Here is a 23,859-nt window from a genome sequence, read left to right on the forward strand (position 1 = left end):
TCATTATCATAATCTTAAAACCACTTTGCTGTGCCCTCCCTTTCTCTCACCTCCGCCATCAGCTTAAATACTATTTCATCTTTCTCTCAACTCCCTTTTTATCTAGTTTTATCTCATTTTTCTCTATATTATTTTAAACAAAAATGTGTTGAGTGTGTATATAGTCTATATCTTATTTAATACATTTTGGGTTTATATAATTTGTGAAAGGAATCAGACTGATCTGAGGAATAATTCACTTAGTTAGAGTTTTTATGAAATTCTCTCCTCCCCCCCCCCCCCCGTGTGGTCGATGATGCTGCTGCCCCTGGCTGTGCTGCTTGCCAGGGCCCACAGCAGGTTGCGGTGTTGCCCGGCGGCCACGCACTCACTGAGGGCTGCTTTCCTTTGGCTCCTGGGCTTGCACACGTTGTTTCCAGGGAGTCACGCTCTGAGTGGAGGTACAAGGCTTCTTACATGGTGTCTTACGTGGTTGGGGGTTGCCACAGGGCTCACTCTCCAGGACTTGTGCTTGCTGACATGGTGCTCACTTTTCAGTAGCAGTGCTTGGCAGGAACTCTCCCCTTTCCTCATGCCCCTGGCTGTGGTGCAGCAGAAGCTGCCTGCAGTTCTGGTGCTGGGAGGGCGGGGGGCGGGTGGTCAGAGATCACAGAGCTTCCTTGGCTCAAATAGCAGAGTCGGACAGGTTCATGCTCTTGACTTATATGGGGCCCCAAGGATTTGAATTCGTGACTGTATACTTGCAAGGCAAGCACTGTTAGCCACTATGCTGGTTTTTGGGTTCTTGAAGTTTCATTAGTAAGACTCATCCACTTGTTTGTTTTTTGCCATCCCTGCAGTCTTAAAGGTTATTTCTGGCTCAGGGGTTGCTCTGGCACTGCTTAGGAGGCTGTGAGATGCTGGGGGTCCAGCCTGAGGCTCCCACATGCAAAGTACTCTCTCCAGCCCTTTGAGCCATCTCCCAGGCCCCATTCACAGTTTTGCAAGTCACAATTTATCCATTTTGACCACTGAGAAATTCTTTTTTTTTTTTTCTTTTTGGGTCACACCCAGCAATGCACAGGGGTCACTCCTGGCTCAAGCACTCAGGAATCACCCCTGGCGGTGTGCTCAGGGGACCATATGGGATGCTGGGATTCGAACCCGGGTCGGCCGCATGCAAGGCAAACACCCTACCCGCTGTGCTATCACTCCAGCCCCCCACTGAGAAATTCTTGCTGTGAGTTATGCTTGACGTTTCATTCATAAGATTTTTGCTGTTGTGATAGTGCTTGCGCAGACATTTTTTACCTCTCCTATGGTACATAAGCAAGAGTGTATCTTGCTTATTTTCTGGGTAGAGCTACCAGGGTATGTGATAGATGAAAGTTTAACTTTTCGGGGCTGGAGCAATAGCACGGCGGGTAGGGCGCTTGCCTTGCACGCGGCCAACCCAGGCTGACCCAGGTTCGAATCCCAGCATCCCATATGGTCCCCTGAGCACCGCCAGGGGTAATTCCTGAGTGTAGAACCAGGAGTAACCCCTGTGCATTGCTGGGTGTGACCCAAAAAGCAAAAAAAAAAAAAGAAAAAAAAAAAGAAAGTTTAACTTTTCCAAAGCAGTTATATAAAATTATAGCCCATAGCATTGAATTAGACATCTGTGGCCTATCTTTAATATTCATATTATTAGATTAAAACTTTTGCCTCTTGAATGGTTCTGATATGATTGTGTCTCTTTGATGAATATATCTCTCTTGTCTGTTCTTTGATGGTTTTTCTTTGATTATTTGTTTGTGTTTGGGTTACACTCAGTGGTGTTCTTGGCTGTGTGCTCAGAGATCACTCCTGGCGGGGATCAAGGGACCAGATGGGATGCTGGGAGTTGAACCTGGGTCACTGTGTGCAAGGCAAGTGCCCGACCCACTGTTTTACTGCTCTGGCCCCTCTTTGGCCGTTTTGTTTGCTTGTTTCTGAGTAATAGTCATCCTTTAAGAAATTCTTTGGTTTTGGGGGCTGGAGCAATAGCACAGCAAGGTAGAGCATTTGCCTTGCATGCGGCCGACCCGGATTCGATACCCTGCATCCCATATGGTCCCCTGAGCGCGGCCAGGAGTAATTCCTGAGTGTATAAGTAACCCGTGTGCAACACCAGTTGGGATCCAAAAACAAAACAAAACAAAATTTCTTTGTTTTTTAACTTTCATTCATTATTAGTTTTAAAAATGTCTTATTATTTATTTTTTGGTCCATCTCAGTACCAGATGACTGCTCCCAGCATGATGTTTGGAGGCCACTCCCAGCAGGTCTGTGTACCATGTGGACTTGGGAGTCCCTCATGAAGACATGCATGCAAAGCTTCTCGTGTTTTCTGAACCAGTTTCCTGGCCCCTTTATGTAATATACTTTAAGAATTAACAACTGTTGATTATGTTATTTGTAGTATTTCTAATTCCTGTTTATAACTTGTCTTCTAGTTTTCTTTAAAATGATTTTGGTCAATAGCACAGTGGGTAGGGCGTTTGCCTTGCGTGCGGCCGACCGGGTTCGATTCCCAGCATCCCATATGGTCCCCTGAGCACCGCCAGGAGTGATTTCTGAGTGCAGAGCCAGGAGTAACCCCCCTGTGCATCACCGGGTGTGACTCAAAAAGCAAAAAAAAAAAGATTTTGGTTTTGTTTGGGGTCCACACCTGGAGGGTGTTTAGGTTCTCTTGGTTCTGTAGGAAAGAGTGACCCCTGGTGGTGCTCAGGGGGACCTTTTGTGGTGCCAGGATCAAAGCCACATGCACAGGCAAGCATCTTACTCCAGGTCTCTTTCCGCCCCCCTCCCTTTTGGTTTCTAGATTGCTCTGGCTGTACTAAGGCTTACTCCTGACTCTGCTTCGGGATCATTCATAGTGGGGCTCAGATCCTTTTTTTTTTTTTTTTTTTTTTTTTGCTTTTTGGTGATGCTTTTTGAACCACACTTTGATGGGTGTGACTGGGGTAAGCCTAAACTCCGGGAAAAACCGGGATGAGCTCCTTGAGGCAAGGGGGGGGGAAGGACAAAGTAATGTCATAGTACAGCCACCATTAATATAGAAATGCTCTCTATACTGGTGAATGTGATCACTCCCCATTTCTCCTTTTATCCTTTGGCAGCTACAAATTCATATTTTTATTTCTCTAGATTTGCCTTTTGTAGATTATTTCATATAAATGGATTCATACGTAGGTATTTTTTTGTGTTGACAACTTTTGCTTAGCAAAACTTAGAAGTTTTATGAGCTTCATTGGTGTTGTAACACATCAGGAGTACATTTCTTTTGGTAGATAAATTCCATTGTCCATAGATATCACCGTTGCACAGATGGATGTTTTGTTTCTACCTTGTGTAATAAATAGTGCTGTTGTGAACTTTTTTTTTTTTTTTTTTGCTTTTTGGGTCACACCTGGCGATACACAGGGGTCACTCCTGGCTCTGCACTCAGGAATTACCCCTGGCAGTGCTCAGGGGACCATATGGGATGCTGGGAATCGGACCCGGGTCGGCTGCGTGCAAGGCAAATGCCCTCCCCGCTGTGCTATTGCTCCAGCCCCAAATAGTGCTGTTGTGAACTTTTATGGTCAAATTGAACGTATTGTTGGTTTGTCTTTCATTTCTTGGTTATATACTTATTTGGTCTTGGTCTTTTGGTGATGCTGTTGATTTTTTAAGGAACTTGGAAAATATTCTCTGTAGTTACAACCCTATTTTATATTTCAACCACAGTGTATGAGATTTCCTGTTTCATCATATCCCTCCCAATATTTATTTTCTGGTTTTATTTAACCTCTTGTGGGTGTGACAATAGTATCTCATTGTGGGTTTTTGTTGTGGTTTTGGTTTTAAGCCACACCTTGCAATACTCAGGGGTTATGCCTGACTCTTCACTCAGGGATCACTGCTGATGGTGCTTCAGGGGCCTGAGGTTCTGGGGATTGAACCCAGGCTTGGCTGTGTGCAAGGCAAGCATCCTACCTGCTGTACTATCGCTCTGGCCCCTCATTGTGGTTTTGATTGTTTTTTCTGTTTTGCACTATTTTTAGTGTATCAACAACCACTGTTGCATTGGCCTGGCATTTTTTTTTCTTATTAGATTGCAGGATGCCCTTCAACAGTTACCCTCAGGAAATGTGGGGGTGGGTAGTTTATTACTTAAAGGACGTAAAAATTACACACCACACTTGGGGCCACATAGGAGGCCATGGGGTGAGAGAGTGCGTGATGACAGCCTTCTGCTTTTATTGTAGTTGAGGATGAGGACTCGCGTTCCACGGCTCTCTCTGTTGGTGAGTTTAAAACTGAGATAAGGGTGCTGGAGAGAGAGTACAGGGACTATACAGGAGCTAAGGCTCTTGCCATGCATGTGTTGTCCCTGTTCAAGCTCCTGCATTACGTATGGTCCCCTGGGCACCGCCAGGAGTTATCCTTGAGTGCAGAGCCTTACCTTTGAGTGGGTAAGCCCAGAACTCAGCTGAGTGTGACACACAGATCCCCACTCTCTAAATCCCCACGCTAAATGGATATTTAAAAGTTTGAGAAAAAATGGCCCAAGGTTATATTTGAGTGGTAGGGCACATGCTTGCAGAAGCCATGGAAAGGATGAGCAAAAAACTACAAATCATCTATTACTGAAATACAATGAAATCTTTAAAGTCAGGACGCCTCTGTTGGGGAGGTGACTGGCTTTTTGTGTTTATTAAAATAGCCTTTTTTAGGGGAAAGTGAGTTGGGTCACACCCAGCAGTGCTCAGGGCATACTCCTGGCTGGATGCTCAGGGATCATTTCTGCAGGTCTTGAAGGTACATACATGGTGCTGGGGATTGAACTTCGGTCTGCCGTGTGTATGCCAATTGTGTACTTTATCTCCGGCTCGAGATAGCTCTCTTTGAAGTCGGCCCTCACAAAGAGAAAATCTGGCAGGGCAGGCGTTTACAGTTTTCCTAGTGTGAAGGGTGGGCACATCCTTATGTGTGTTTCTTTGCCATCTATATGTATATAGGTCTTTGAATAATTGCCTACCAAAATCCTTTTGTTCAAGAACTGGAGACATACAGTGGGTAGGGTGCTTTTCTTGCACGCAGCCAACCCAGGTTCACTCTCCGGCATCCCATATGTGGTTCTTTGAGCACCACCAGGAGTGATTCCTTTGTGCAAAACCAGGAGTAACCCCTAAGCACTGCCAGGTGTGTCGCCTCTCAAAACAGAACAAAATCCTGTCTTTTTTTTTTGGTCGGTGGCACACCTGCTGGTGCTCAGGGCTTATTCCTGGCTCTGCAATCAGGAATCACTCCTGGTGGTCTCGGGGGACCATAAGGAGTGCCAGGGATTGAACCCCACACTCAGTTGTATGCCAAGCAAACATCTTCCTGCTGTGCTGTCTCTCTGGTCCCTGTCCATTTTTATTTTTTGTCTTTTGGGCAACACCAGCAGTAATCAGGGGTTACTCCTGACTCTGAGTTCAGGGATCACGCCTGGCAGGCTCAGGGGACCATATGGGGTGCTGTGTGCAAGGCTGTTTTTCTTTTTTCTTTCTTTATTAGTGTCCTTTGATGCACAAAAGGTCTTAAACTTGGTAGCCTGGAAAGATAGTATAGGGTTCTTGTGGTACTTGCCCTTCTTGTGACTGACCCCTGAGTGCAGAGCTGGGAATAGCCCACAAGCACTGCTGGTATAGCCCCCTGAAAAAAAAATTTTTTTTTGGTTGTTGGGTCACACCTGGCGATGCACAGGGGCTACTCCTGGCTCTGCACTCAGGAATTACTCCTGGCGGTACTCAGGGGACCATATGGGATGCTGGGATTTGAACCCAGGTCGGCCGCATGCAAGGCAAACACCCTACCCACTATGCTATCACTCCAGCCCCCTGAAAAATATTTTAATGTAGGTGAAGTCCAGCATATCAATTTTTCTTCTGTTATTTATGCTTCTGCTGTCATATCCATGAAATTATTATTATACTATTAAGTTTTAGTCCTGTTTCATCTAAAGAATTTTATAGTCCCAACTCTGTTTAGGTTGGTCCATTTTGAATCAACTTTTGTATATTTTGTAGGAGGACTGGAGCGATAGCACAGCAGGTAGGGCATTTGCCTTGCACACAGCCAACCTGTGTTTGATTCCTCCATCCCTCTTGGAGAGCCTGGCAAGCTACCGAGAGTATCCCACCCACACCGCAGAGCCTGGCAAGCTACCCGTGGCGTATTTGATATGCAAAAAACAGTAACAAGTCTCACAATGGAGACGTTGCTGGTGCCCACTCGAGCAAATCGATGAACAACAGGAGGACAGTGCTACATATTTTGTAGGATATTTTGTATAGTGTCTGACTTTATTCCTTTTTTCTTAGAGGGGTCTCATCTTTGGTGCAGAGGTGGGCCATGAGGTGCTGGGATTGAATTTAAAGCCTCATGTATGTAAGATGTGCTCTACCACATGCTGAACCACATCCCTGGCATCCTGGCTGCATTCTTTTGCATATAGATATCTAGTTGTTCCATGACCGTTTATTGAGAAGACTATTTTCCTGCCATTCAGTAGCTTCTTTTTTTTTTTTTTAAAAAAAAGCGATTTAAGGTTTATTTCTGGTCTCTGTATTCATTGATGCCTGTATCTATCGTCATGCCAGTCCCACACTCAAGTTTGAATCCCAGTTCGGTTTTGTTTCTGTGTTTTGCCAAGAGGTGTCAGGGATCAGACCCAGGATGTGTGAGTGCTCTGATCCTGAGTCACGCGCCAGCCCTGGTTACTATAGTCTTCGCTACAGTAAGTTTCAAAAGTGGGACATATGTGTCCTCCACCTTTGTGCTTTTTAAATATATATATGTACATATATATATTTACTAATTTTTAAAAATTTTATAAGGTAGTTCACAATATTTTATTACATTTAATATTCAGACACCAATTCTACTACTCTTTCACCCTTTGTGCTTTTTAAGGACTGTTTTGGTTATTCATGCCTGACTGTTCCATATGAATTTAAGGATTGGAGTGTCTATGTTGCAAAACCAGTCATTGGGATTTTGATAGAATGTCTGTTGTTTCAGACATTCAAACAAAATCTGTTGTTTCTTTGGATGATACTGCTATTTTAATAGCATTAGTCTTCCAGCCATGACTGTGAGATGGCTTTTCATTTGTTTGAACTCCTTTCATAGTGTCCATGTGTTCATTCTCTAATGTCTTAAGATGTTCCCATCACGATCCCAGGTGTGTGCATGAGACAGCTGAAGCTATGCTGGGTAGCAGTGTCACTCTCCAGCCCCTGTGGGCCGGATGACTCAGTGCAGCAGCATCCTTCGATGGTCCTGAGGTGAGGCCAGCAGTTTCTCGTGTAGCCCACATCAGTGTCCCTCAATGCAGGTGTCTGCTCCGGTGCCAGGCTGTCATCCAGCTGAAAACCCCATTTTAGGTTTTATTGTTGGAAAGAATCAGGATTGAATTCTGTTAGCTTATGGTTAGAACCAAACTCTGAAAGAACAGTTTTTTTCTTGTACCTACATACCTGTGATAAAGTTTAAGTCAGGTATTATTAACGATAATCACGTTATAGCGATAGTAATAGAGTAACTGTAACTACATAGCTATAACTAGGTACTACTGTAATCAGAGTTACATGCATGTGGGTCTGTCTTTCAACACATCATATGTAACATTTTTAGACCTCAGTTACTGTGGGTGACTGAAATCATAGAAAGTGAAGCCACAAACAAGGAAGGGCTACTGTGTTTTGAGGCTCTGCATTTTCTCCTGTGTCTTCATTTGCACATAGCACATAGGTGATCATTTTCAGATTATGCACTTCTAAAATTTCAGTGGCTTATAGAGAGGGGGTGAGGTGATCTTTTCTAGGTCCCATAAAGCACTTGATTGTTGCCTTGCAAGAGAACATGTAATTATTGTCATTTCTTCCTGGATGAACATATGATTCATGAGTATAAAAATTGCATTCTGCTTTCCTCTTCCTATGTATTTCTGCATGAACATTTACATTTTTAAAAACTTAAATCACTCTAAGATACATCACTTCACTGTGGGGTTTGGGGTCCATATGTGGTGCCTGGGGATTGAACCCTGGAGACATTTTACGTGGCACTTAAATCACCCTTACAGAACCAAAGTGCCAGTGACTTACTAGAAATGAGATCCAAGAGACAGCTGTGTGGCTCAGTGGTAGAGCACTTGCCTTAATGTGTAAGGTTTGATCCTGGCACAGAGAAGAACCTTCTTGTGAAATGAGGACTGTAGGCACCAGAGCCTATGAAGGGTTGGGACGGAAAGAACCATGTCAACTTCCTGGGGTTGACAACAGTTTTATGAAACTTGAGTTTAACATGGTCAGATAGTAGAGATATTAAAATGTTACTAAAACTTGATTGGGAATTAACAGAGTGCAATGTTTAAAGTTAGTTTTGTATTTATTTTTGGTTTTTGGGCCATATCCAGTTTTGCTCTTGAGCTGTGCCCAGCTTAATGCTCAGAAGTTGCTCCCAGCAGTGCTTGGAGGACCATATGGTGTTGGGGATTGAATCCAGCCTCCTGCATGTACCCAGCCCTGAGTCATCCCGTGTTCTTAAAAAAACAAAACAAAAAAAGACTAAATATTATAGTGATAATTTGGTAATTATTACTCTGTACCGGTTTTATTTATTTTATTAATAAAATTTATTAATTCATTAATACAATTTATAACTTTATTAATTTTTATTAACCTATTCCTTCGTAATGCTGGGGGTTGAACACAGGCAAGGCATGTGCTGTATGTCTCCGCCATTTCCCTGACCCTTGCATCGGAATTACTAAAGAAAATCCTGACAAATATATTTTGATGGCATATCAAATACAGTCTCATGAGATTTTTAAAATATAGCCACTTGTAAAATGTTCCTCTTCCTAGTGTTTTGGTGGGTATGGCTCCCTGAGGTGTATGGGGAACCATGTGATGCTGAGGTGTGGACCCAGAGCTCTGCATGCATGTGCTCTGGCCCCTGAGCCTTCTCCTTGGTCCTGATTCTAGTAATTTTTTTTTTTTTGTGGAGGCCTTTCCCTGTTCCCTTTCTACCCCCCTCCAAATCTCATACACACACACACACACACACGCACGCACGCACGCACACCCCCAGCAGTGATCAAGAGCTCTTTATAGCTCTGTGCCCAGGGGTGTTATGTCTGGCAGTTTGGGGAGACTGTGGTGTTAGGAATGGAACCTGGGCCTCCTACATTCGAACATGTTTCTGCCTGTTGAACTAGCTCTCTCTCTGGCCTATGTGATCCTTTAGGCTTTTCCCCAAGTGACTCTCATTATCACAAGAATGAGACTGGGTAGGAAATGGAAACTGGAAACAAGAATTGGGGGTGGAGCAAAGAAGTGTGGAGGTTGGTACCTTGATCCATTGTGACTCCACAAGTTGCCCTCACATATTGTATCTTAATAGTTCAGAAAAATTACTACAGACTATCAAAGTTAGATTACGTGTGACATTTCCACTTTGATTTGATAACAAGGATAAATTTTGTTTTGTTTCTAAGCCATTCCTGGCAGTGCTTAGGGGCTTGGGGGGTCTCACATAATGATATTGGTGGACCATGTGCTAACAAAGCTGACTCCAGTATACTTGGTGTTCTATATACTCAGATCATTTTTGGTTTTGCCTCCTGTCCATACATAGCTGCAGAGAACTGATTTGTGAGTGCTGAGAGATATTTGTGAGATATGAGAGGTATTCTGTGTCTGTCCCTCTCCCTCTAACTTCCCTCAGCAAGATACTCTACAGGTTCATCTGTGTAGTAGCAAGTTGTGTCTTTTTCTTACTGCCCAGCAGTTTTCCATTGTGTGTACTATGCTGTAGTTTCTTTATCCTGTCATCCAAATCAGACACTTGGGGTACTTCTAGATTTGACTATTGTGAATAGTGCTGCATTGAATATAGGAGTGCAGATGTCTTTCATGCATAGTGTTTTTGGGTCCTTGGGATTATATTCCAAGGAGTGGAATTACTGGGTCCTGTGGAAGCTCAGTTCCACCCAAACTCCTACGGGCCTTTCTTTTAATTCCTCTCTTTACTTGCTTTATTAACTGTTTCCTCAACATAATTTTTTTCCCTTTTTTTTTTTCTTCGTTTCTGTTGTTTCGGGGCCTGCACACTGTGGTGTCCCTGGTGGTGGCATGGGAGGTCCTGGTACGGGGATCAAAACCAGACCTTGCACCCATGAAGCTTATTCTCTACCACTGTGCTGTATCCCTGATCTTCATGATGGTCTTTTTTTTTTTTTTTGACTGAGTTCGGTGCTGTTTGATGATGTTTGGTAAAGTAAAGAAGTACATAAAAACACTGGAAAGGCTACCAGCAAAAATGAGGAGGCGTTATTTTAGAAATACCTGATCCGAGTGGTTATGTTATATAATAATAGAGCCTTTTTCATATAATCAGTTTTTTTCTTTGTTTTCTATATATATTATGTAGTGATTCCTATATGTTAGACATTAAACAAGATGATAATTGTTGTTGTGTGCTTATATTAAAATTTAGTGATTTGGTCTAATAGGGGTATATTTATTTTTATATTAGGAGTTTTTAAATTTGATTTTGGGCCACAATCCAGCAGTGCTCAGGCTTTGTGCTTAGAAACCACTCCAGGGGCTGGAGCGATAATACAGAGGGTAAGACATTTGTCTTTCACATGGCCGACCTGGGTTCAATTCTGGGCATCCCATATGGTTCTCTGAGCACCTCCAGGAGTAATTCCTGATTGCAGACTCTGAGCATCGCAGGTTGTGACTCAAATAGCCACGGGGGTGGTGGGGGGAAACCATTCCAAGTGGGGCTCAGGGGACCATATGAGATATTAGGGATCAAACCCGACTAGACCATGTCAGGGCAAGCACCCTACCCATTGTACTGTTGCTCCGGCCCCTCAACGGTACTTTAGATGAGACTTCTCATCTTAGCTGATGTCAAACAAAGACACAAGAAAAGAAAGTTCCCTCTTCCCAAGCCCACCTGGGGCAGGTACCAACAGAGTCACCAGACTGAAGCAGCCGGGCCAGAGTGAGGGTGAGTCTCTGGGGTCTCTGCAGAGGCACAGAGGGAGCTGCCCGCAACAGCACAGCACAAACGCAGCAGTTAGGGTTTGGGTGGGATGACGGACATGAGTCTTAGAGTGCCACCCGGGCCTGCACAAAACCAGAACCTCACTCATAGCCCTCTTTGTGTTGTAAGGAAATGAAGAAGCGCAGAAGCCCATGAAATGTAATGGGTGAAGATAATTGTCGGGAAGGGTCCCAGCACTCTGGTTCCTCAGAGGATCTTCAGAGTGACCACGGTGAGACTGTTTAGTGAGATGGGAGAAAAGGTAGTACAGCCCTCCTGTAATGAAACAGAAAGTATGAGGAAAGGCATGAGAAAATGGTACATGGAATAAACTCGCTGGAAGACCTTGGTAGCAGGTTGTAGGATAACATAGCCTCAGGTAGTTTAGGTTTATTGGGTTATTCCCGTTACAGTGCTCCCATTCCTCTTTGTTTATTTGTAGCTTCTTTCTTAGTGTTCTGTTGACTTGTAAATATTGTTTTTCTCTTCTCCTTGAGCCCTTTGCATAGTTTATTCAGAGCAATGTCCTTTTTGTATGGGCACAGGAAGACTTAGCAAATGCTATGCTTTTGTAACCTGGGAGTCATTTGACTCTACAGGTGACTGAAGTCGAGGGCTCACAGACAAAATGCAGAAAAGCATTGATTGAAAGAAATTAATATACTGGGAAATTATGGGATGAGGAACAACATAATATTCATTCATAGTCTCACTGAGGAACAAGAAGGAGTTAAAGAAATTATTACTAAGAACTTTCTTGAGTTGAAGATGGAGTCATGCACTCAGTCAAATAGCTCAAAGACTTCCAGTTAAAGTAACCTCGTAGAAAAACTTAGACACATTGTAGTTAAATGACAAAAGCCAAGGAAGACATAGAACCCTGCGATCAGCAAGGTCAAAGAAAGAGCTTAATACAAAAGATACTCCATAAGACTTACAACAGATCTTTCAAATGAACCCATAGACCAGAGGAGAGTGGTGGGATATAGCAAGTAAGCTGAGTGAAGTAAACATCTCTGGAAGAAGACTCTATCCAGATAGGTCATCGTTCAGATCTGAAGAAATCACACGAAGCTTTTTGGACAAACAGCAGTTCAAGAAGTTCACAGTTGGGCTGGAGCTTAGTACTGTGGGAAGGACACTTGCCTTGCACACAGATGTCCTGGGTTCGATTCCCAAGATCCCATATGGTCCCCTGAGCACTGCCAGGAGTGATTCCTGAGTGTAGAACCAGGAATAACCCCTGAGCATTGCTGGGTGTTACCCAAAAGCAAAAAAAAATAAGTTCACTGTTGTGAAACCAGCTTTGCAGGGGATATTAAATGGTCTCATTTAAAAGACAAATTTTATACACATAATTTTATAAAATGATGGCAATAAATTCCTTCATCTCAGTAATCTTGCTTAATGTCAAAGGCCTGAATTCGCCAATCAAAAGACCCAGCATGGCAGTATAAACCCAAGTTTCTGCTGTCTACAAAGGATATACCCAAGAGTCATAATAAGCACAGGTTTAAATTAAAAGGCACAAATGCAGTCATATAGGCATGCAATGGATGGTCAAACTTGTGTCAAAGTAAAACAGGTTTGGGGCCAGAGCGATAGTATAGCATGTAGGGAGTTTGTCTTGCATGATTTCGACCTGGATTCAATGCACAGCACCACAAATAGTCCCTGTAGCACTGCCAGGAGTGATCTCTAAGCATAGAGCCAGAAGTAAGCCCTGAGCACTGTTGGACATGGCCCAGAAACAAAAACAAAGTAAAGTAGGTTATAAGGATGGTGATTATTTTACTTACACTCATAAACATACATGAATCTAACATAGAACGATCAGAATTTGTAAAGCAACTGCTACTAGACCTAAGGAAATATACCAAGAACAAATTAATAGTAGTAGAAGATTTTAACACCCTTCATTAGAAAGATCAAATAGTCCTAAAATTAATAAGGAAACATTGGGTTAAAGGGGAAAAAATGGAACATTCTACCTCCCAGAAGTCAAGTAAAACACGAGACAGTTTCATGAAGACAATGAATACAGTTTTATGAAGAACATTGCGGATACAGCAAGAACTATTCTGAGAAGTTCATAGCAATCAGGCAATACTAGGAAACAAGCAAAGGCCCAAAGAAGTAATCTACACACTTAAGTTACTAGAGAAATCTGTGGTGTATAGGGAAATAGAACAAGGGAATATATAACATTATCAATTGATGATAATAAACTCTTGGTACTGGAATACAAACTGGGAATTTCAGACCAGGCAGGTGGTATATGGGATGTGATACAGGGAGCATCTTGAGCACCTTGAAGGGAGGTAAGATTGTAAATGTCAACATTATCATAAAAATGTCTTAAAGTACTGGAAGTAATAAAAGGATTGTAAAGAAAGTAGGAGGGAAATGATGAAACTTAGGGTAGAAATCAAGTAAATAGAAACTAAAGACAAAATATAAACCCACAGCTTGTTCTTTAGAAAACAGAATTGACAAACCACTAGCAGACTCACAGAGAATAAAAGAAAAGCCTGATCAGTGAGCATGAAAGGGGAGAAGTTATATTACCACAGAACCATAGATACCACAGAGATACCAAGGATCATCCGATATTACTACGAAAAATTTTATGCCATGAAATTGGAGAACCCAGAAGATATGAATACATTTTTGGAATCCTATAACCTCCCAGGACTGTCAGGAAGAAGTGGAATACCTGTAGAGAATAATTGCTGACAGGAAAAGCAAAACTCCTAACGTAATCAAAAGTCTCCTTAAAACCATAAGCCCAAGTCCAGATTGGTTTACTAGTGAGTTCTTCCAAATTTCAAAGAGGATCTATTTCCTGTCCTTTTTAGGCTCTTTCAGAAAGTTGAAAAAACAGGAATCCTTTGTAACAGTTTCTGTGAGGCCCATATTATTCTGATACCAAAAGCAAATGGAGACATCATTTAAAAAAAAAAAAAAGTTACAGAACTATATCTCTGATGAACATGGATGCAAATATCCACAATAAAATATTAACTAACTCAGGGTGGAGCAATAGCACAGCAGGTAGGGTGTTTGCCTTGCATGCAGCCGACCTGGGTTCTATTCCCATCATCCCATATGGTCCCCTGAGCACCGCCAGGTGTGATTCCTGACTGCATGAGCCAGGAGTAACCCCTGTGCATCACCACCAGGTCTGACCCCAAAAGCCAAAAAAAAAAAAAAAATTAACTCAACCAGCAATGGATTAAAAGGGTCATACACCATGATTAAAGTAGGATTTACCCAGGAACGCAAGGTTGATTTAAAACAAGCAAGTCAGAGTATTAAGATGAGAATCATATGACCATATAAATAGATTCAGAGACAACTTTTGACACCCATTCATGAAAAGTGCTCAACAAGATGAAGATAGTAGGAACTTTGCTCAATATAGTAAGAGCTATTTGCCACAAACCCACAGCTAATGTAATATTCAGTGAAAAACAGACTCTTTCATTAAGATCAAACATATGACAGGATGTCTATTATCACTATTTTTAATATAGCATTGGAAATCCTTGCCATGTAAATCAGTTAAGAGTGAGATACCAAGGGAATCTAGATCGAAACTATCTGCATATCACATAATATTTTACTTAGAAAACCCTGAAGATTCAATCCTGAAATTACTAGAAAAATAAACCTATTTTTTTTCTAACGTGGTAGAAATCCATGACAATTCATGCTCGCCTTGCCAGAATGAACTACTTCTCAGCCTGAGACGATGTACTCTTGGCTTTTAATCCCTTCTGAGGAGCCTGTGTTTTTTAATCTCCTCCCTCCTCCTTCCCTCCCACCCTCCCTCTCTCTTTGTCTCTGTCTGTCTGTATGTCTGTCTCTCTCTTGCTCTCTCAGTAAAATTTTCCATAAATTTTTCCCTTGCACTCTCTTGCTCTCTCTCTCACTCTCTGTCTCTTAGTAAAGTTTTCTTTTCTTTTTTGGTTTTCAGGCCACACTCACTTGTGCTCATGACTTATTTCTGGCTCTGTGCTCAGGGTTCACTACTGGCAGAGTTTAGGGGACTATATGGGTCTCAGGGATTGGGTTAGCCGCCTGCAAGACAAGTGCCTTCCCTTCTCTACTATTTAGCTTCTTTATACTGTGCTGCTCCAGCTCCTCTTAGTAAATCTCTGTAAATAAATTCTATTTTACATCACATAAAAAAGGATCCCATTGTAGTTGTACACCAAAACTTAGATATCAACAAGGAGGTGAGAGACACACAAAAATTATAAATCCCTATTAAAGTAATAGAAGGAAGACACAAGGAAATGGAAAGGCATCCTGTGTTTTTTTATTGGAATGATTAACATTGTTGACACTCAAAGCACTATAAATTTAGTCTCTGTAAAAATTCCCATGACTGGGGCCGGAGAGATACTACAGCAGATGGAGCTTACCTTTGCACGTGGCCAGCCTGGGTTTGGTCCCTCAGCGCTGCCAGGAGTAAACCCTGTGCATTGCCAGTGTGGGCCTGACACAAAACGAAACAAAAAAGATTTTTAAAAAATTCCTATGACAGTTTTTAAGGATATGTGCCAAACATTAAAATGTATATGGAGTCATAAAACTCCCAGAATAGCCAAAGCATCCTGGGCGGGGGTGGGGGACAATGGGAGACTTTTCTTTCCCAAGCTTTAAATAATACTGTGAAGCTACAGTAATCGAGGCTTTGTGGTACTGGAATAAAGGCAGATTCTCAGACTAAGGAAATAGAATTGAGAACCCAGAGACAAACAAATGAATATGGACATTTAATTTTTGACCAAAGATCTAGGTATTGCCTCACACAGTGAGACTAGAACACATTGATAACGAGTAGTAACAGCCATTACTGGTGAGAATATGGGAAGAAGGAATCCTCACCTGGGAATGTCGTCCGGTTCAGCTGCTAAGGAAGGTAATATGGCACTTCTGAAAAAATTATGATTGGGCAGGAAAGAGGGTATAGGAGGTGAGTCGCTGGCTTTGCACGCGGCTACAGTGCCATGACTTGGTTCAAATCCCTGATACCACACATATGGCCCCTGAGCACTGCCAAAATTCACTTTGTGAGCACGCTAGGAAGAGCCCCTGAGCATTACCAGGTGTGTCCCAAACCCCCTTCTCTTCAGACTGAGTTTCCATTTGATTCAGCCACTCCACTTTTGTTTTATTTTTTTTTTTATTTTTATTTTTTTTTTGCTTTTTGGGTCTCACCCAGCGATGCACAGGGGTTACTCCTGGCTTTGCACTCAGGAGTTACTCCTGGCGGTGCTCAGGGGACCATATGGGATGCTGGGGATCGAACCCGGGTCGGCCGCGTGCAAGGCAAACGCCCTACCTGCTGTGCTATCGCTCCAGCCCCTCCACTTTTGTTTTAACTGAATCACTGTGAGATATACAGTTACAAAGTTGTTAGTGATTGAGTTTTAGTCCAACAATGTTCCAGCTCCCATCCCTTCACCTGTGCACATTTCCTGCCACCAATGTCCCCAATTTCCTACCCCTCCCACCAACTCCCACAGACTGCCGCTATGACAGTCACCTCTCTCTCTCTCTCTCTCTCTCTCTCTCTCTCTCTCTCTCTCTCTCTCTCTCTCTCTCTCTCTCTCTCTCTCCCTCCTTTTTTTCCTTTTAGGCACTGTGGTTTGACATACTGTTACTGAAAGGGTGTCATGCATATCACTTTATCTCCTTTCACCACTAGTTCTTGCCCAGATTGATCATTTCCAACTGTCATTGTCATAGTGGTGCCTTCTCTATCCTAACTGCCCTTCCTATCCCCCTTGGTGACAGCTGTTCAGAGTAGCCAAGTTCTGGAAATAACCAAAATGCCCAGGAACAGATGAGCAGATAATGAAACTGTAGTATATATGCATGATAGACTATGACTCAGCTATTAAAAAAAGAAGAAATTATGCAATTTGCTGCAGTGTATGGATGGAATTAGAGAATATCGTGCTGAGTGAAGTCAGAGGGAGAGAGATACAGAATGGTCGCTTTCATATGTGGAATATAAACACACAGGGCCAGTGGTAACAGACCCCAAGAGGGGGCCTACATAATTGAGTCTGCCAGGGGGCTGGAGGTGGAAAGGGGTCCTGAGCTACTGCTGGAGGGACACTGACACTCGGGAGGCAGGCGTGGTATTGGAACATTATGTGCCTGAAACAACTGAACAATATTGTGATTCATAGTGCCAAAGTGAAAATGGAAAGAAAAAGAAAACTGCAAACAACAGTTCTGTGGGGCTGGTGAAATGGTTCCAAGGGCTACTGTATGCTGGAGGCCTGAGTTAGTCCCCAGCACCATGTGGTCTCCTGATCATGCTGGGGGTAGCCCCTGAGCACCACTGGATGTCTTCCAAACCAACTCCGAAGAGTTTTGTCTCTAAGGAGCTGAATAGGTATACCTTCAATGTGTAGATCACTAGCACAAAAGACTTCAGAATGGTGAAACACTCCTAGGAGGCTAATGAATCTTTGTTGTTTCATTTTGGGGGACCTTTCCTGGTGACTGTAACTTGCTAAAAATTGAGCCAAGCATGTGCTTGAGCTGTTGAGGCATCTCCCTGGCTTTTATTCTTCTTATTTCTTTTCTTTTGTTTTTGTCCCTTTTTTTTAGGGGAGGGTCCTTCCATCAGTGCTTGGGGCCACCAGGGCTATTTTTGTACTTGGGGGACCATGTGGGACTAGAATAGAGTCTGGGGCCCTGTTGGTGCCAGGCTTGTGTTCCAGACCTTTAGCTCCAGACCTTGACCAGGTGTCAAGACTCTTGGTGTTCTTAAAGACTCTTGGTGTTCTTAGGAAACAGCACTGGGGTGCTTGTCCCTCCCCCCTTTTTTTTAGCTCTTTGCTTTCTTCAGTCTGCTGTGACTGAGGTACTGAGTCATTTGTTTGCACTGCACTAATTTGGAATCTGACGATTAGCTTGGGTAGATATCCCAGGTTGGGTAGATATCATCCTTGACATGTATCTGGTGTTTGTGAGAGGACTTCCTGTTGACTCTGTAGAAATGTCTTTGTTCCACACTATCAGCATTATTAGTGTCTGCAGGTACTTAGGTATGAGCTCATCTTCAAATAGAGCTTTTTTTTTTTTTCTTGGAAGAAGTTTGTGAGGCTTGGGTCAGGGAGGCTTAAGTGTAGACCAGATGGTTTGCTGGGTGTGGCCCTGGTGGCCCCTCAGCATTCCCCAGGGTGGCTACCTCCCCCCACCAAAACCCTCATCCCCGCCCCAAAAATAATAATAATAAAGCCAAACAACATTGGGGGTTTCCCCATAGGGAAGAAAGATTTGTGAGTATAATAATTTGATGATTTTTCCTTAGTGGGCATTTTCTGAAAGAGTAATTTTTCTCTTTAGTCTGCTGGAATGTTCCTTTTTATGCTGGAATGTTCCTTTTTATGGTTCATTGGTTATCACTGTGCATAGCCCTGCGGAGACATGGCAGTAATCCCGACCTCTCATCTGTCACAGATCCCGGATTACAGGAATGCAGTGATCGTGGCCAAATCTCCAGCCTCAGCCAAGAGGTAGGTGGGCTCACTCTTCTGTATGCATCCAGGGATTGTCTCCCTGATAGGATCTTAGCTGTCTGGATTCTCTCCACTGACGTTCACTCTTTCTATTCCATGCCACGGTTGTTGTAAGACGTTCCACCAACTCCTTTCAGCAAGCCACAGCTTGTTTTCTCTCGTCCCCCAAATCCAGTCTTGATTGCCAGTCATTTTTCTTTCCTTTTGAAGCTCGCTCGCCTTCTGTTTCAGTAGTTGCACGGTCCTGGCTGTGGTGCTCCCATGGTTGGTTGTGGAGCTTTCATCCTCTTTCATCCCGGGAGTGGCCCCGTGTTCAGTGCTGGCACTCTCACCCTCTTGGTTACATGTCCCAGGTGTCACACGTTGTTGTGGTGGGGTCTGGTAACCAGACAGCAGAGCTGTTGGGCTCACCCTCAGACATGGGGGGTGCTGCCTCACTGGCCTCAGGCTTGCAAGTCAAGTCCTTTCGCTACTGAGCTTTCCAAGTCCCTGGGCCTCACCAGACCTGTTTCTTCACCCAGATCATCCAAATCCTGGGAATCCCTTGCAGCACTTCCCTCACTGGCAGATTGGTGACCACTTGTTGAGCTTTAAATCTGGCATTTCAAAATCACAGGGCCAGAGAGATAGTACAGTGGGTAAGGAATTTGCCTTGCATGCGGCTGACCCAGGTTCGATCTCCGGCATCCCAGGTGGACCCCCAAACCCTGCAAGGAGGGATCCCTGAGTACATAGCCAGGACTAAGCACAGATTACTGCTGGGTTTGGCCCTCAAACCAAAAATAAAGTATCTGCAAGGGCCCCGAAGAGAGCTCAGGGGTCACAGACACCTCCTTGTATCCTCGGGGACCTGAGTGTGGTCCCAGCACCTCCACTGACACTATGGAGGGTGTGGCCTTGTTCCTGTGGGGTGTTGGTGAGAGTCCTAGTCTTTGGATCTCCTGTCACCCCTTCAGTTGTGGAGGGGGCAGGGTCTCCTCACCGCTGAGCTGTAGCAGAAGCCCAGGCTTCACTTTCCACTGGCGGGGGGCAACACATGCTCACGCCTGAGGAGGGGATTCAGCTCTCTGTGGCCTCTGTTACCCCCGTCAGACGGCTGGCCATGCCACAGTATGTGTGTGTTGGGGGGGGAGGTGCTCCAGCCCCTCCTTAGTTTTTGGCTGGAGTAGAGCATTTGTCTGAAATTGTAATGACCTGTGAGAGAGCAGGGCTGCTTTGGGTCCATTTTGCTCTGTGCCTGTTGGCATTTCAGGGTTGCTCTCTGTGAGGGAGTCTTGGTTTCTGGAGCAAAAGAAACCCCTAAGAAGCACACGATGGGTGCCATGGGTACCATGCCATGTGCTCTGCTTCCAGGCCTCCTTTCTGCTTTCTTTTCTTTGCTTTGAGTTTTCTGCTTGTTCCAGACACATTATTAAGGGTGTTCACTTAGCTGTGGTGTGTGTTTACGGGGGGAGTGCACTGTCTTGGTGGAAGTGGCAGGCTTCAGTTTATATATCTTTTCTAAATACCAGGGAATAAGGTTTGTTTTTTTTTTTAAGCTTTCCCTTCTGAGTGGGCTTGTAACTTGTGAAATCTTGACCTTGTATTCAGCATAGTTTGCTGATGAGGTGTATGGATGTGTGACAGAGTTGTTTGTAATCATTATGGTGACCTTTGCTTTATCTCTTTGACACTTGCTACTGTGACAATGATTTACTAAGAACTCAAGGGCTAGTAACATGGGCCAGAGCCCGCTGAGCAAAATGCCTTCAAGGGTCAGGGTTAGTGGCCAGTGTCTTACCTGCTGTTGTGGACAGTACCTGTATCCCCTCCATGTTCCTGTGCTGAAACCCTACATGCTGGTGCTGCATTAGGTCGCACTGAGAGGCCAGCAGGTCAGGAAGAAGCAGAGTGCCCTTCCGGGCAGGGCTGGGAAGGCTTGCTGCTGTCTGCTATTCCCCCCTCCCAGAGACAGAGAAGCTGCCTGTCCCCTGGTCTTGAAAGACTGCAGAATTGTGAGAAACGAATTTCTGTTGTTTAAACCACCCTATCTGTGGCCTTCTGCCACCATTGTTGTGGTGCTGGGACTCAGTCCCAGAGCCTCACCCAGCCAAGGCAAGTGCTCTACTGCTGAGTTACCTGATGGCCCTCATCCCTCCCCCAGTCTGTGGTTTTCTGCCCCAGCAGCCAGAACTGAGTAAGATACGATCACTTTGGTCAGCTCAGGAAGTCAGCATTTATTATCTCGCAGATGAAGAGACAGACCCAGGGACGTGCAGCCTCTCCAAGATGATTCAACTGGGTGCTGCTTATTGGACAGTAGTGGCACCACTAATTTTTTCTTGGGATGATTTTTTTTGGGGAAATTATCCACAGCTGTGATTATAGAATTTGGATGTTGGCCAAATGTGATTGAATTTGACTTGTCCTTCCATTTGGTCTTTATTGAATGTGTCTGAATTCTAGCTGCCGTGGCGACGGTGGCGCTGCACCTGTGTCTGTTTGTGCTGCCGCTTCGGGGTGCCCGAGTGCACTGCTGTGAGGATCTGACAGCTTTTATTCCCTGCAGCTTTTTTTTTTTTAATGTAGGAGTACTGCTGTTTGTTCAGCCATTGATAAAGCTGATTGAATTGAGCATGAACTCCACTCCCCGCAGCTTTTGTAATTCCTAAATCCACCTTGGTCACACAGCGTTGATGAAACCTCTGAGGACGGATATGGGTGCTGTCAGGGCCTGATCTTCGGAACAGAGTGACACAGAATGACTTAGGAGTTCCTTCTTCCCATCAAAGGCATAAGGGAACTCTAGCGTTTCTTGTCACACTGTAACCTTGATGCGGTGGCCCTCTGTGTCTCTCGTGCCTCTGTAGTGCTGGTTTTCTTTTATTCCGATACCCTGTTTTCTATCAGAGTTAGACCATGAGATGACACTTTCTGTCTTAGTAATGTGTCACTTAGCTTTTTTTTTTTTTTGATTGAGGTGACTTTGGTTGATAAGAGTGTAGATCCAGGGCTGGAGTGATATTACAGCGGATAGGGTGTTTGCCTCGCACACGGCCAACTGGGTTCAATTCCCAGCATCCCATATGGTCCCCTGAGCATCACTGGGTGTAAGTGTAGATCCATGTTTCAGGGCCTCACTCCTGGCCCTCCTTGTGTCCTCTGTGTCCATGCTGGTGTCCTCCTACCATGATGCCCTTTCCCCTTCTTGGACTCCTGAGTTCTGTGGTTTGAGAGTTTGTTTTTGTCGGAGGTTATCTATTCCCTTGCTTTGTTTCTTGTATATAACAACTATAAGTGAGATCGTCTCCCTTCTTACCTTTGTTATTTGCCTTTCTCTTTCTGACTTACATTACTTAGCATGACACCTTCCCCTTCCATTCACGTTTATAGCAGAGACAAGATTTCGTCTTTCGTTAGCTCTTTCGTCTTTCGTAGCACTGCTGCACTGAGCACCCCAGCACTGAGCTGGGGTGGCCCCAAACCATCCCACTCCCCAAAGTTGAGGAAATGGAGGCCCCTGTGCTCTGACATTGAGAGGGCTCGAGGGGCGAGTAGCCCCAGGCCGTGCTTGGCTGGAGACTGGTGTGTGGGGCTGGCTGGGAGGGGCTGAGGCCTTGGCGCAGCACGCGCCCTCCAGAGCAGCGCCCCTTTGCTGACTAGCTACTTTGGGGGTTGGCACGATGCTTTCCTCTCTGTCTGCTCACCTCAACAAGTGACTTGCCCCTTAAGGTTGTCTGGCTGTTTTAAGCTTCCTCCTCCAGGTTCTTCCATGACAACTAACCTTAGAAAACATTTGTGGTTAATTTAAAAGACAGCCTGGGGCAGCAGGAAGATTGTTAAACTAGGAGTCGAAAACCATGGCTTCCCATTGGGGTTCAGCTCATTTGAGACCATTATCTCCCCGACTGACCTCAGAGGCTGGTAGGGATGCCGTGCCCTAGGCTCCTTAAGGCCACTCTCAGTGTGAAGGTATTTGACAACGAACAATTGCTTTAATAAAATGGGTCACTGAGACTAGAGTGTGGCTTTAATGAGCTGTTTGGAATTGTTGGCTCATGATAACTGAGGGGATAAAAAGTGGCGATCTTCTGTCTCTGAGGATTCGAACTGAGGACCACGTACCAACAAAGCAAACTGTGGGTCATCACCCATAGGGTTGTGTGTGAATGAATGTGGGTATCAGAGCAAGTTTAGTACCAGTAGGTTTCTGAACATGCATCAACCAAGATTCATAGTTGACTATGTACTGAGTTTGAGGTGTTTTCTGGAAATTCTTGCCTGTGTTTCATTTCTCTGGTGAAGGCAGTTGCAAGTGGAACGAGTTTAAGAAGCGCTGCTCTAAGCAACAGTGCTGATTCTTTTGGGCCAGCAGTTTGACTATCAAAGGAAAAAATTGTGTGGAGTCTCCCATGTGGGGTCTTCCCAGCACTGCTGCGAGACAGAGGGCTCGACCAGATAGTTCCAGGGCTTGGATTCAGGGCTCGGTGCGTGACAGGTGTGTGCTGCAGCCCTCAGCTTCCTCCCCAGCCAGCTTAGTCAGCTTTTAACAGAGCCAGATAAGGGACCAGAGAGAAAGTTGAAGCTATGGTGAGAGCAGGTCATTGGCTGCCTGGTGCTGGAAGAAGTTAAAGACACAACAAAATATTTGGCAGTCTTAAATAGTTTCATTGTTATGACTATGCTAGTGTATATGGATATAAACATATACTGGAGCTTATGAAACTGCACAGCTTAAATGAATATGGTTTAGGGGCCCAGGATGGGACTTGGGAGTAAAGTACATACCTTGCATTCTGTCCACCCCACAGAAAATACTATCTGTCCATCCACCTCTGCTTTATTGTATCTCAGTTGTACTCAGGAGAGCTGCTGGAAGTTTCTATGTTATACCATAGTGGGTATTTATTTAGGGATGTTTCTCTCCCTGCCCTACCGTTGGTTGTTGTTCCATCAGGGATTGCCCTATATGGTTTTGGTGCTTGTGCACTCTGGGTTGTGGTACACTGAATCACATACTTTGTTGTCGTGCCAGACTTCAAAGCTCATGGCCTCATCTGCAAAGCAGACACTCTGCCCCTGGCTTCCTCAGAGGGTTTCATATACCTGGTTGCACTACTCTGTTCTCACTCACTGTTCAGTTCTCACTGTTCTGTGGATAACCTGGTGCAATGAGCAGTTTCCTGAAAGGAACCAGGCTTGTTGGAGGGCCCTGAATCTCTCAGACCCACTC

At 44.3% G+C, this 23,859-nt stretch overlaps 1 protein-coding gene across 2 annotated transcripts in view; it reads left to right on the forward strand.

The window, feature by feature from the left end:
* Positions 1 to 23,859, forward strand: part of PRPSAP2 (phosphoribosyl pyrophosphate synthetase associated protein 2) — a 54,499-nt gene that overhangs the window by 20,938 nt on the left and 9,702 nt on the right. For both annotated transcript variants that reach the window (XM_004612836.2, XM_055136245.1), the window contains one exon: positions 18,589 to 18,644. In XM_004612836.2, the coding sequence (XP_004612893.1) occupies positions 18,589 to 18,644 (56 nt within the window). The remainder of the gene's footprint in view (positions 1 to 18,588; positions 18,645 to 23,859) is intronic.

Source organism: Sorex araneus, chromosome 4 (genome assembly GCF_027595985.1).
Source record: "Sorex araneus isolate mSorAra2 chromosome 4, mSorAra2.pri, whole genome shotgun sequence".
Lineage (NCBI taxonomy): Eukaryota > Metazoa > Chordata > Mammalia > Eulipotyphla > Soricidae > Sorex > Sorex araneus.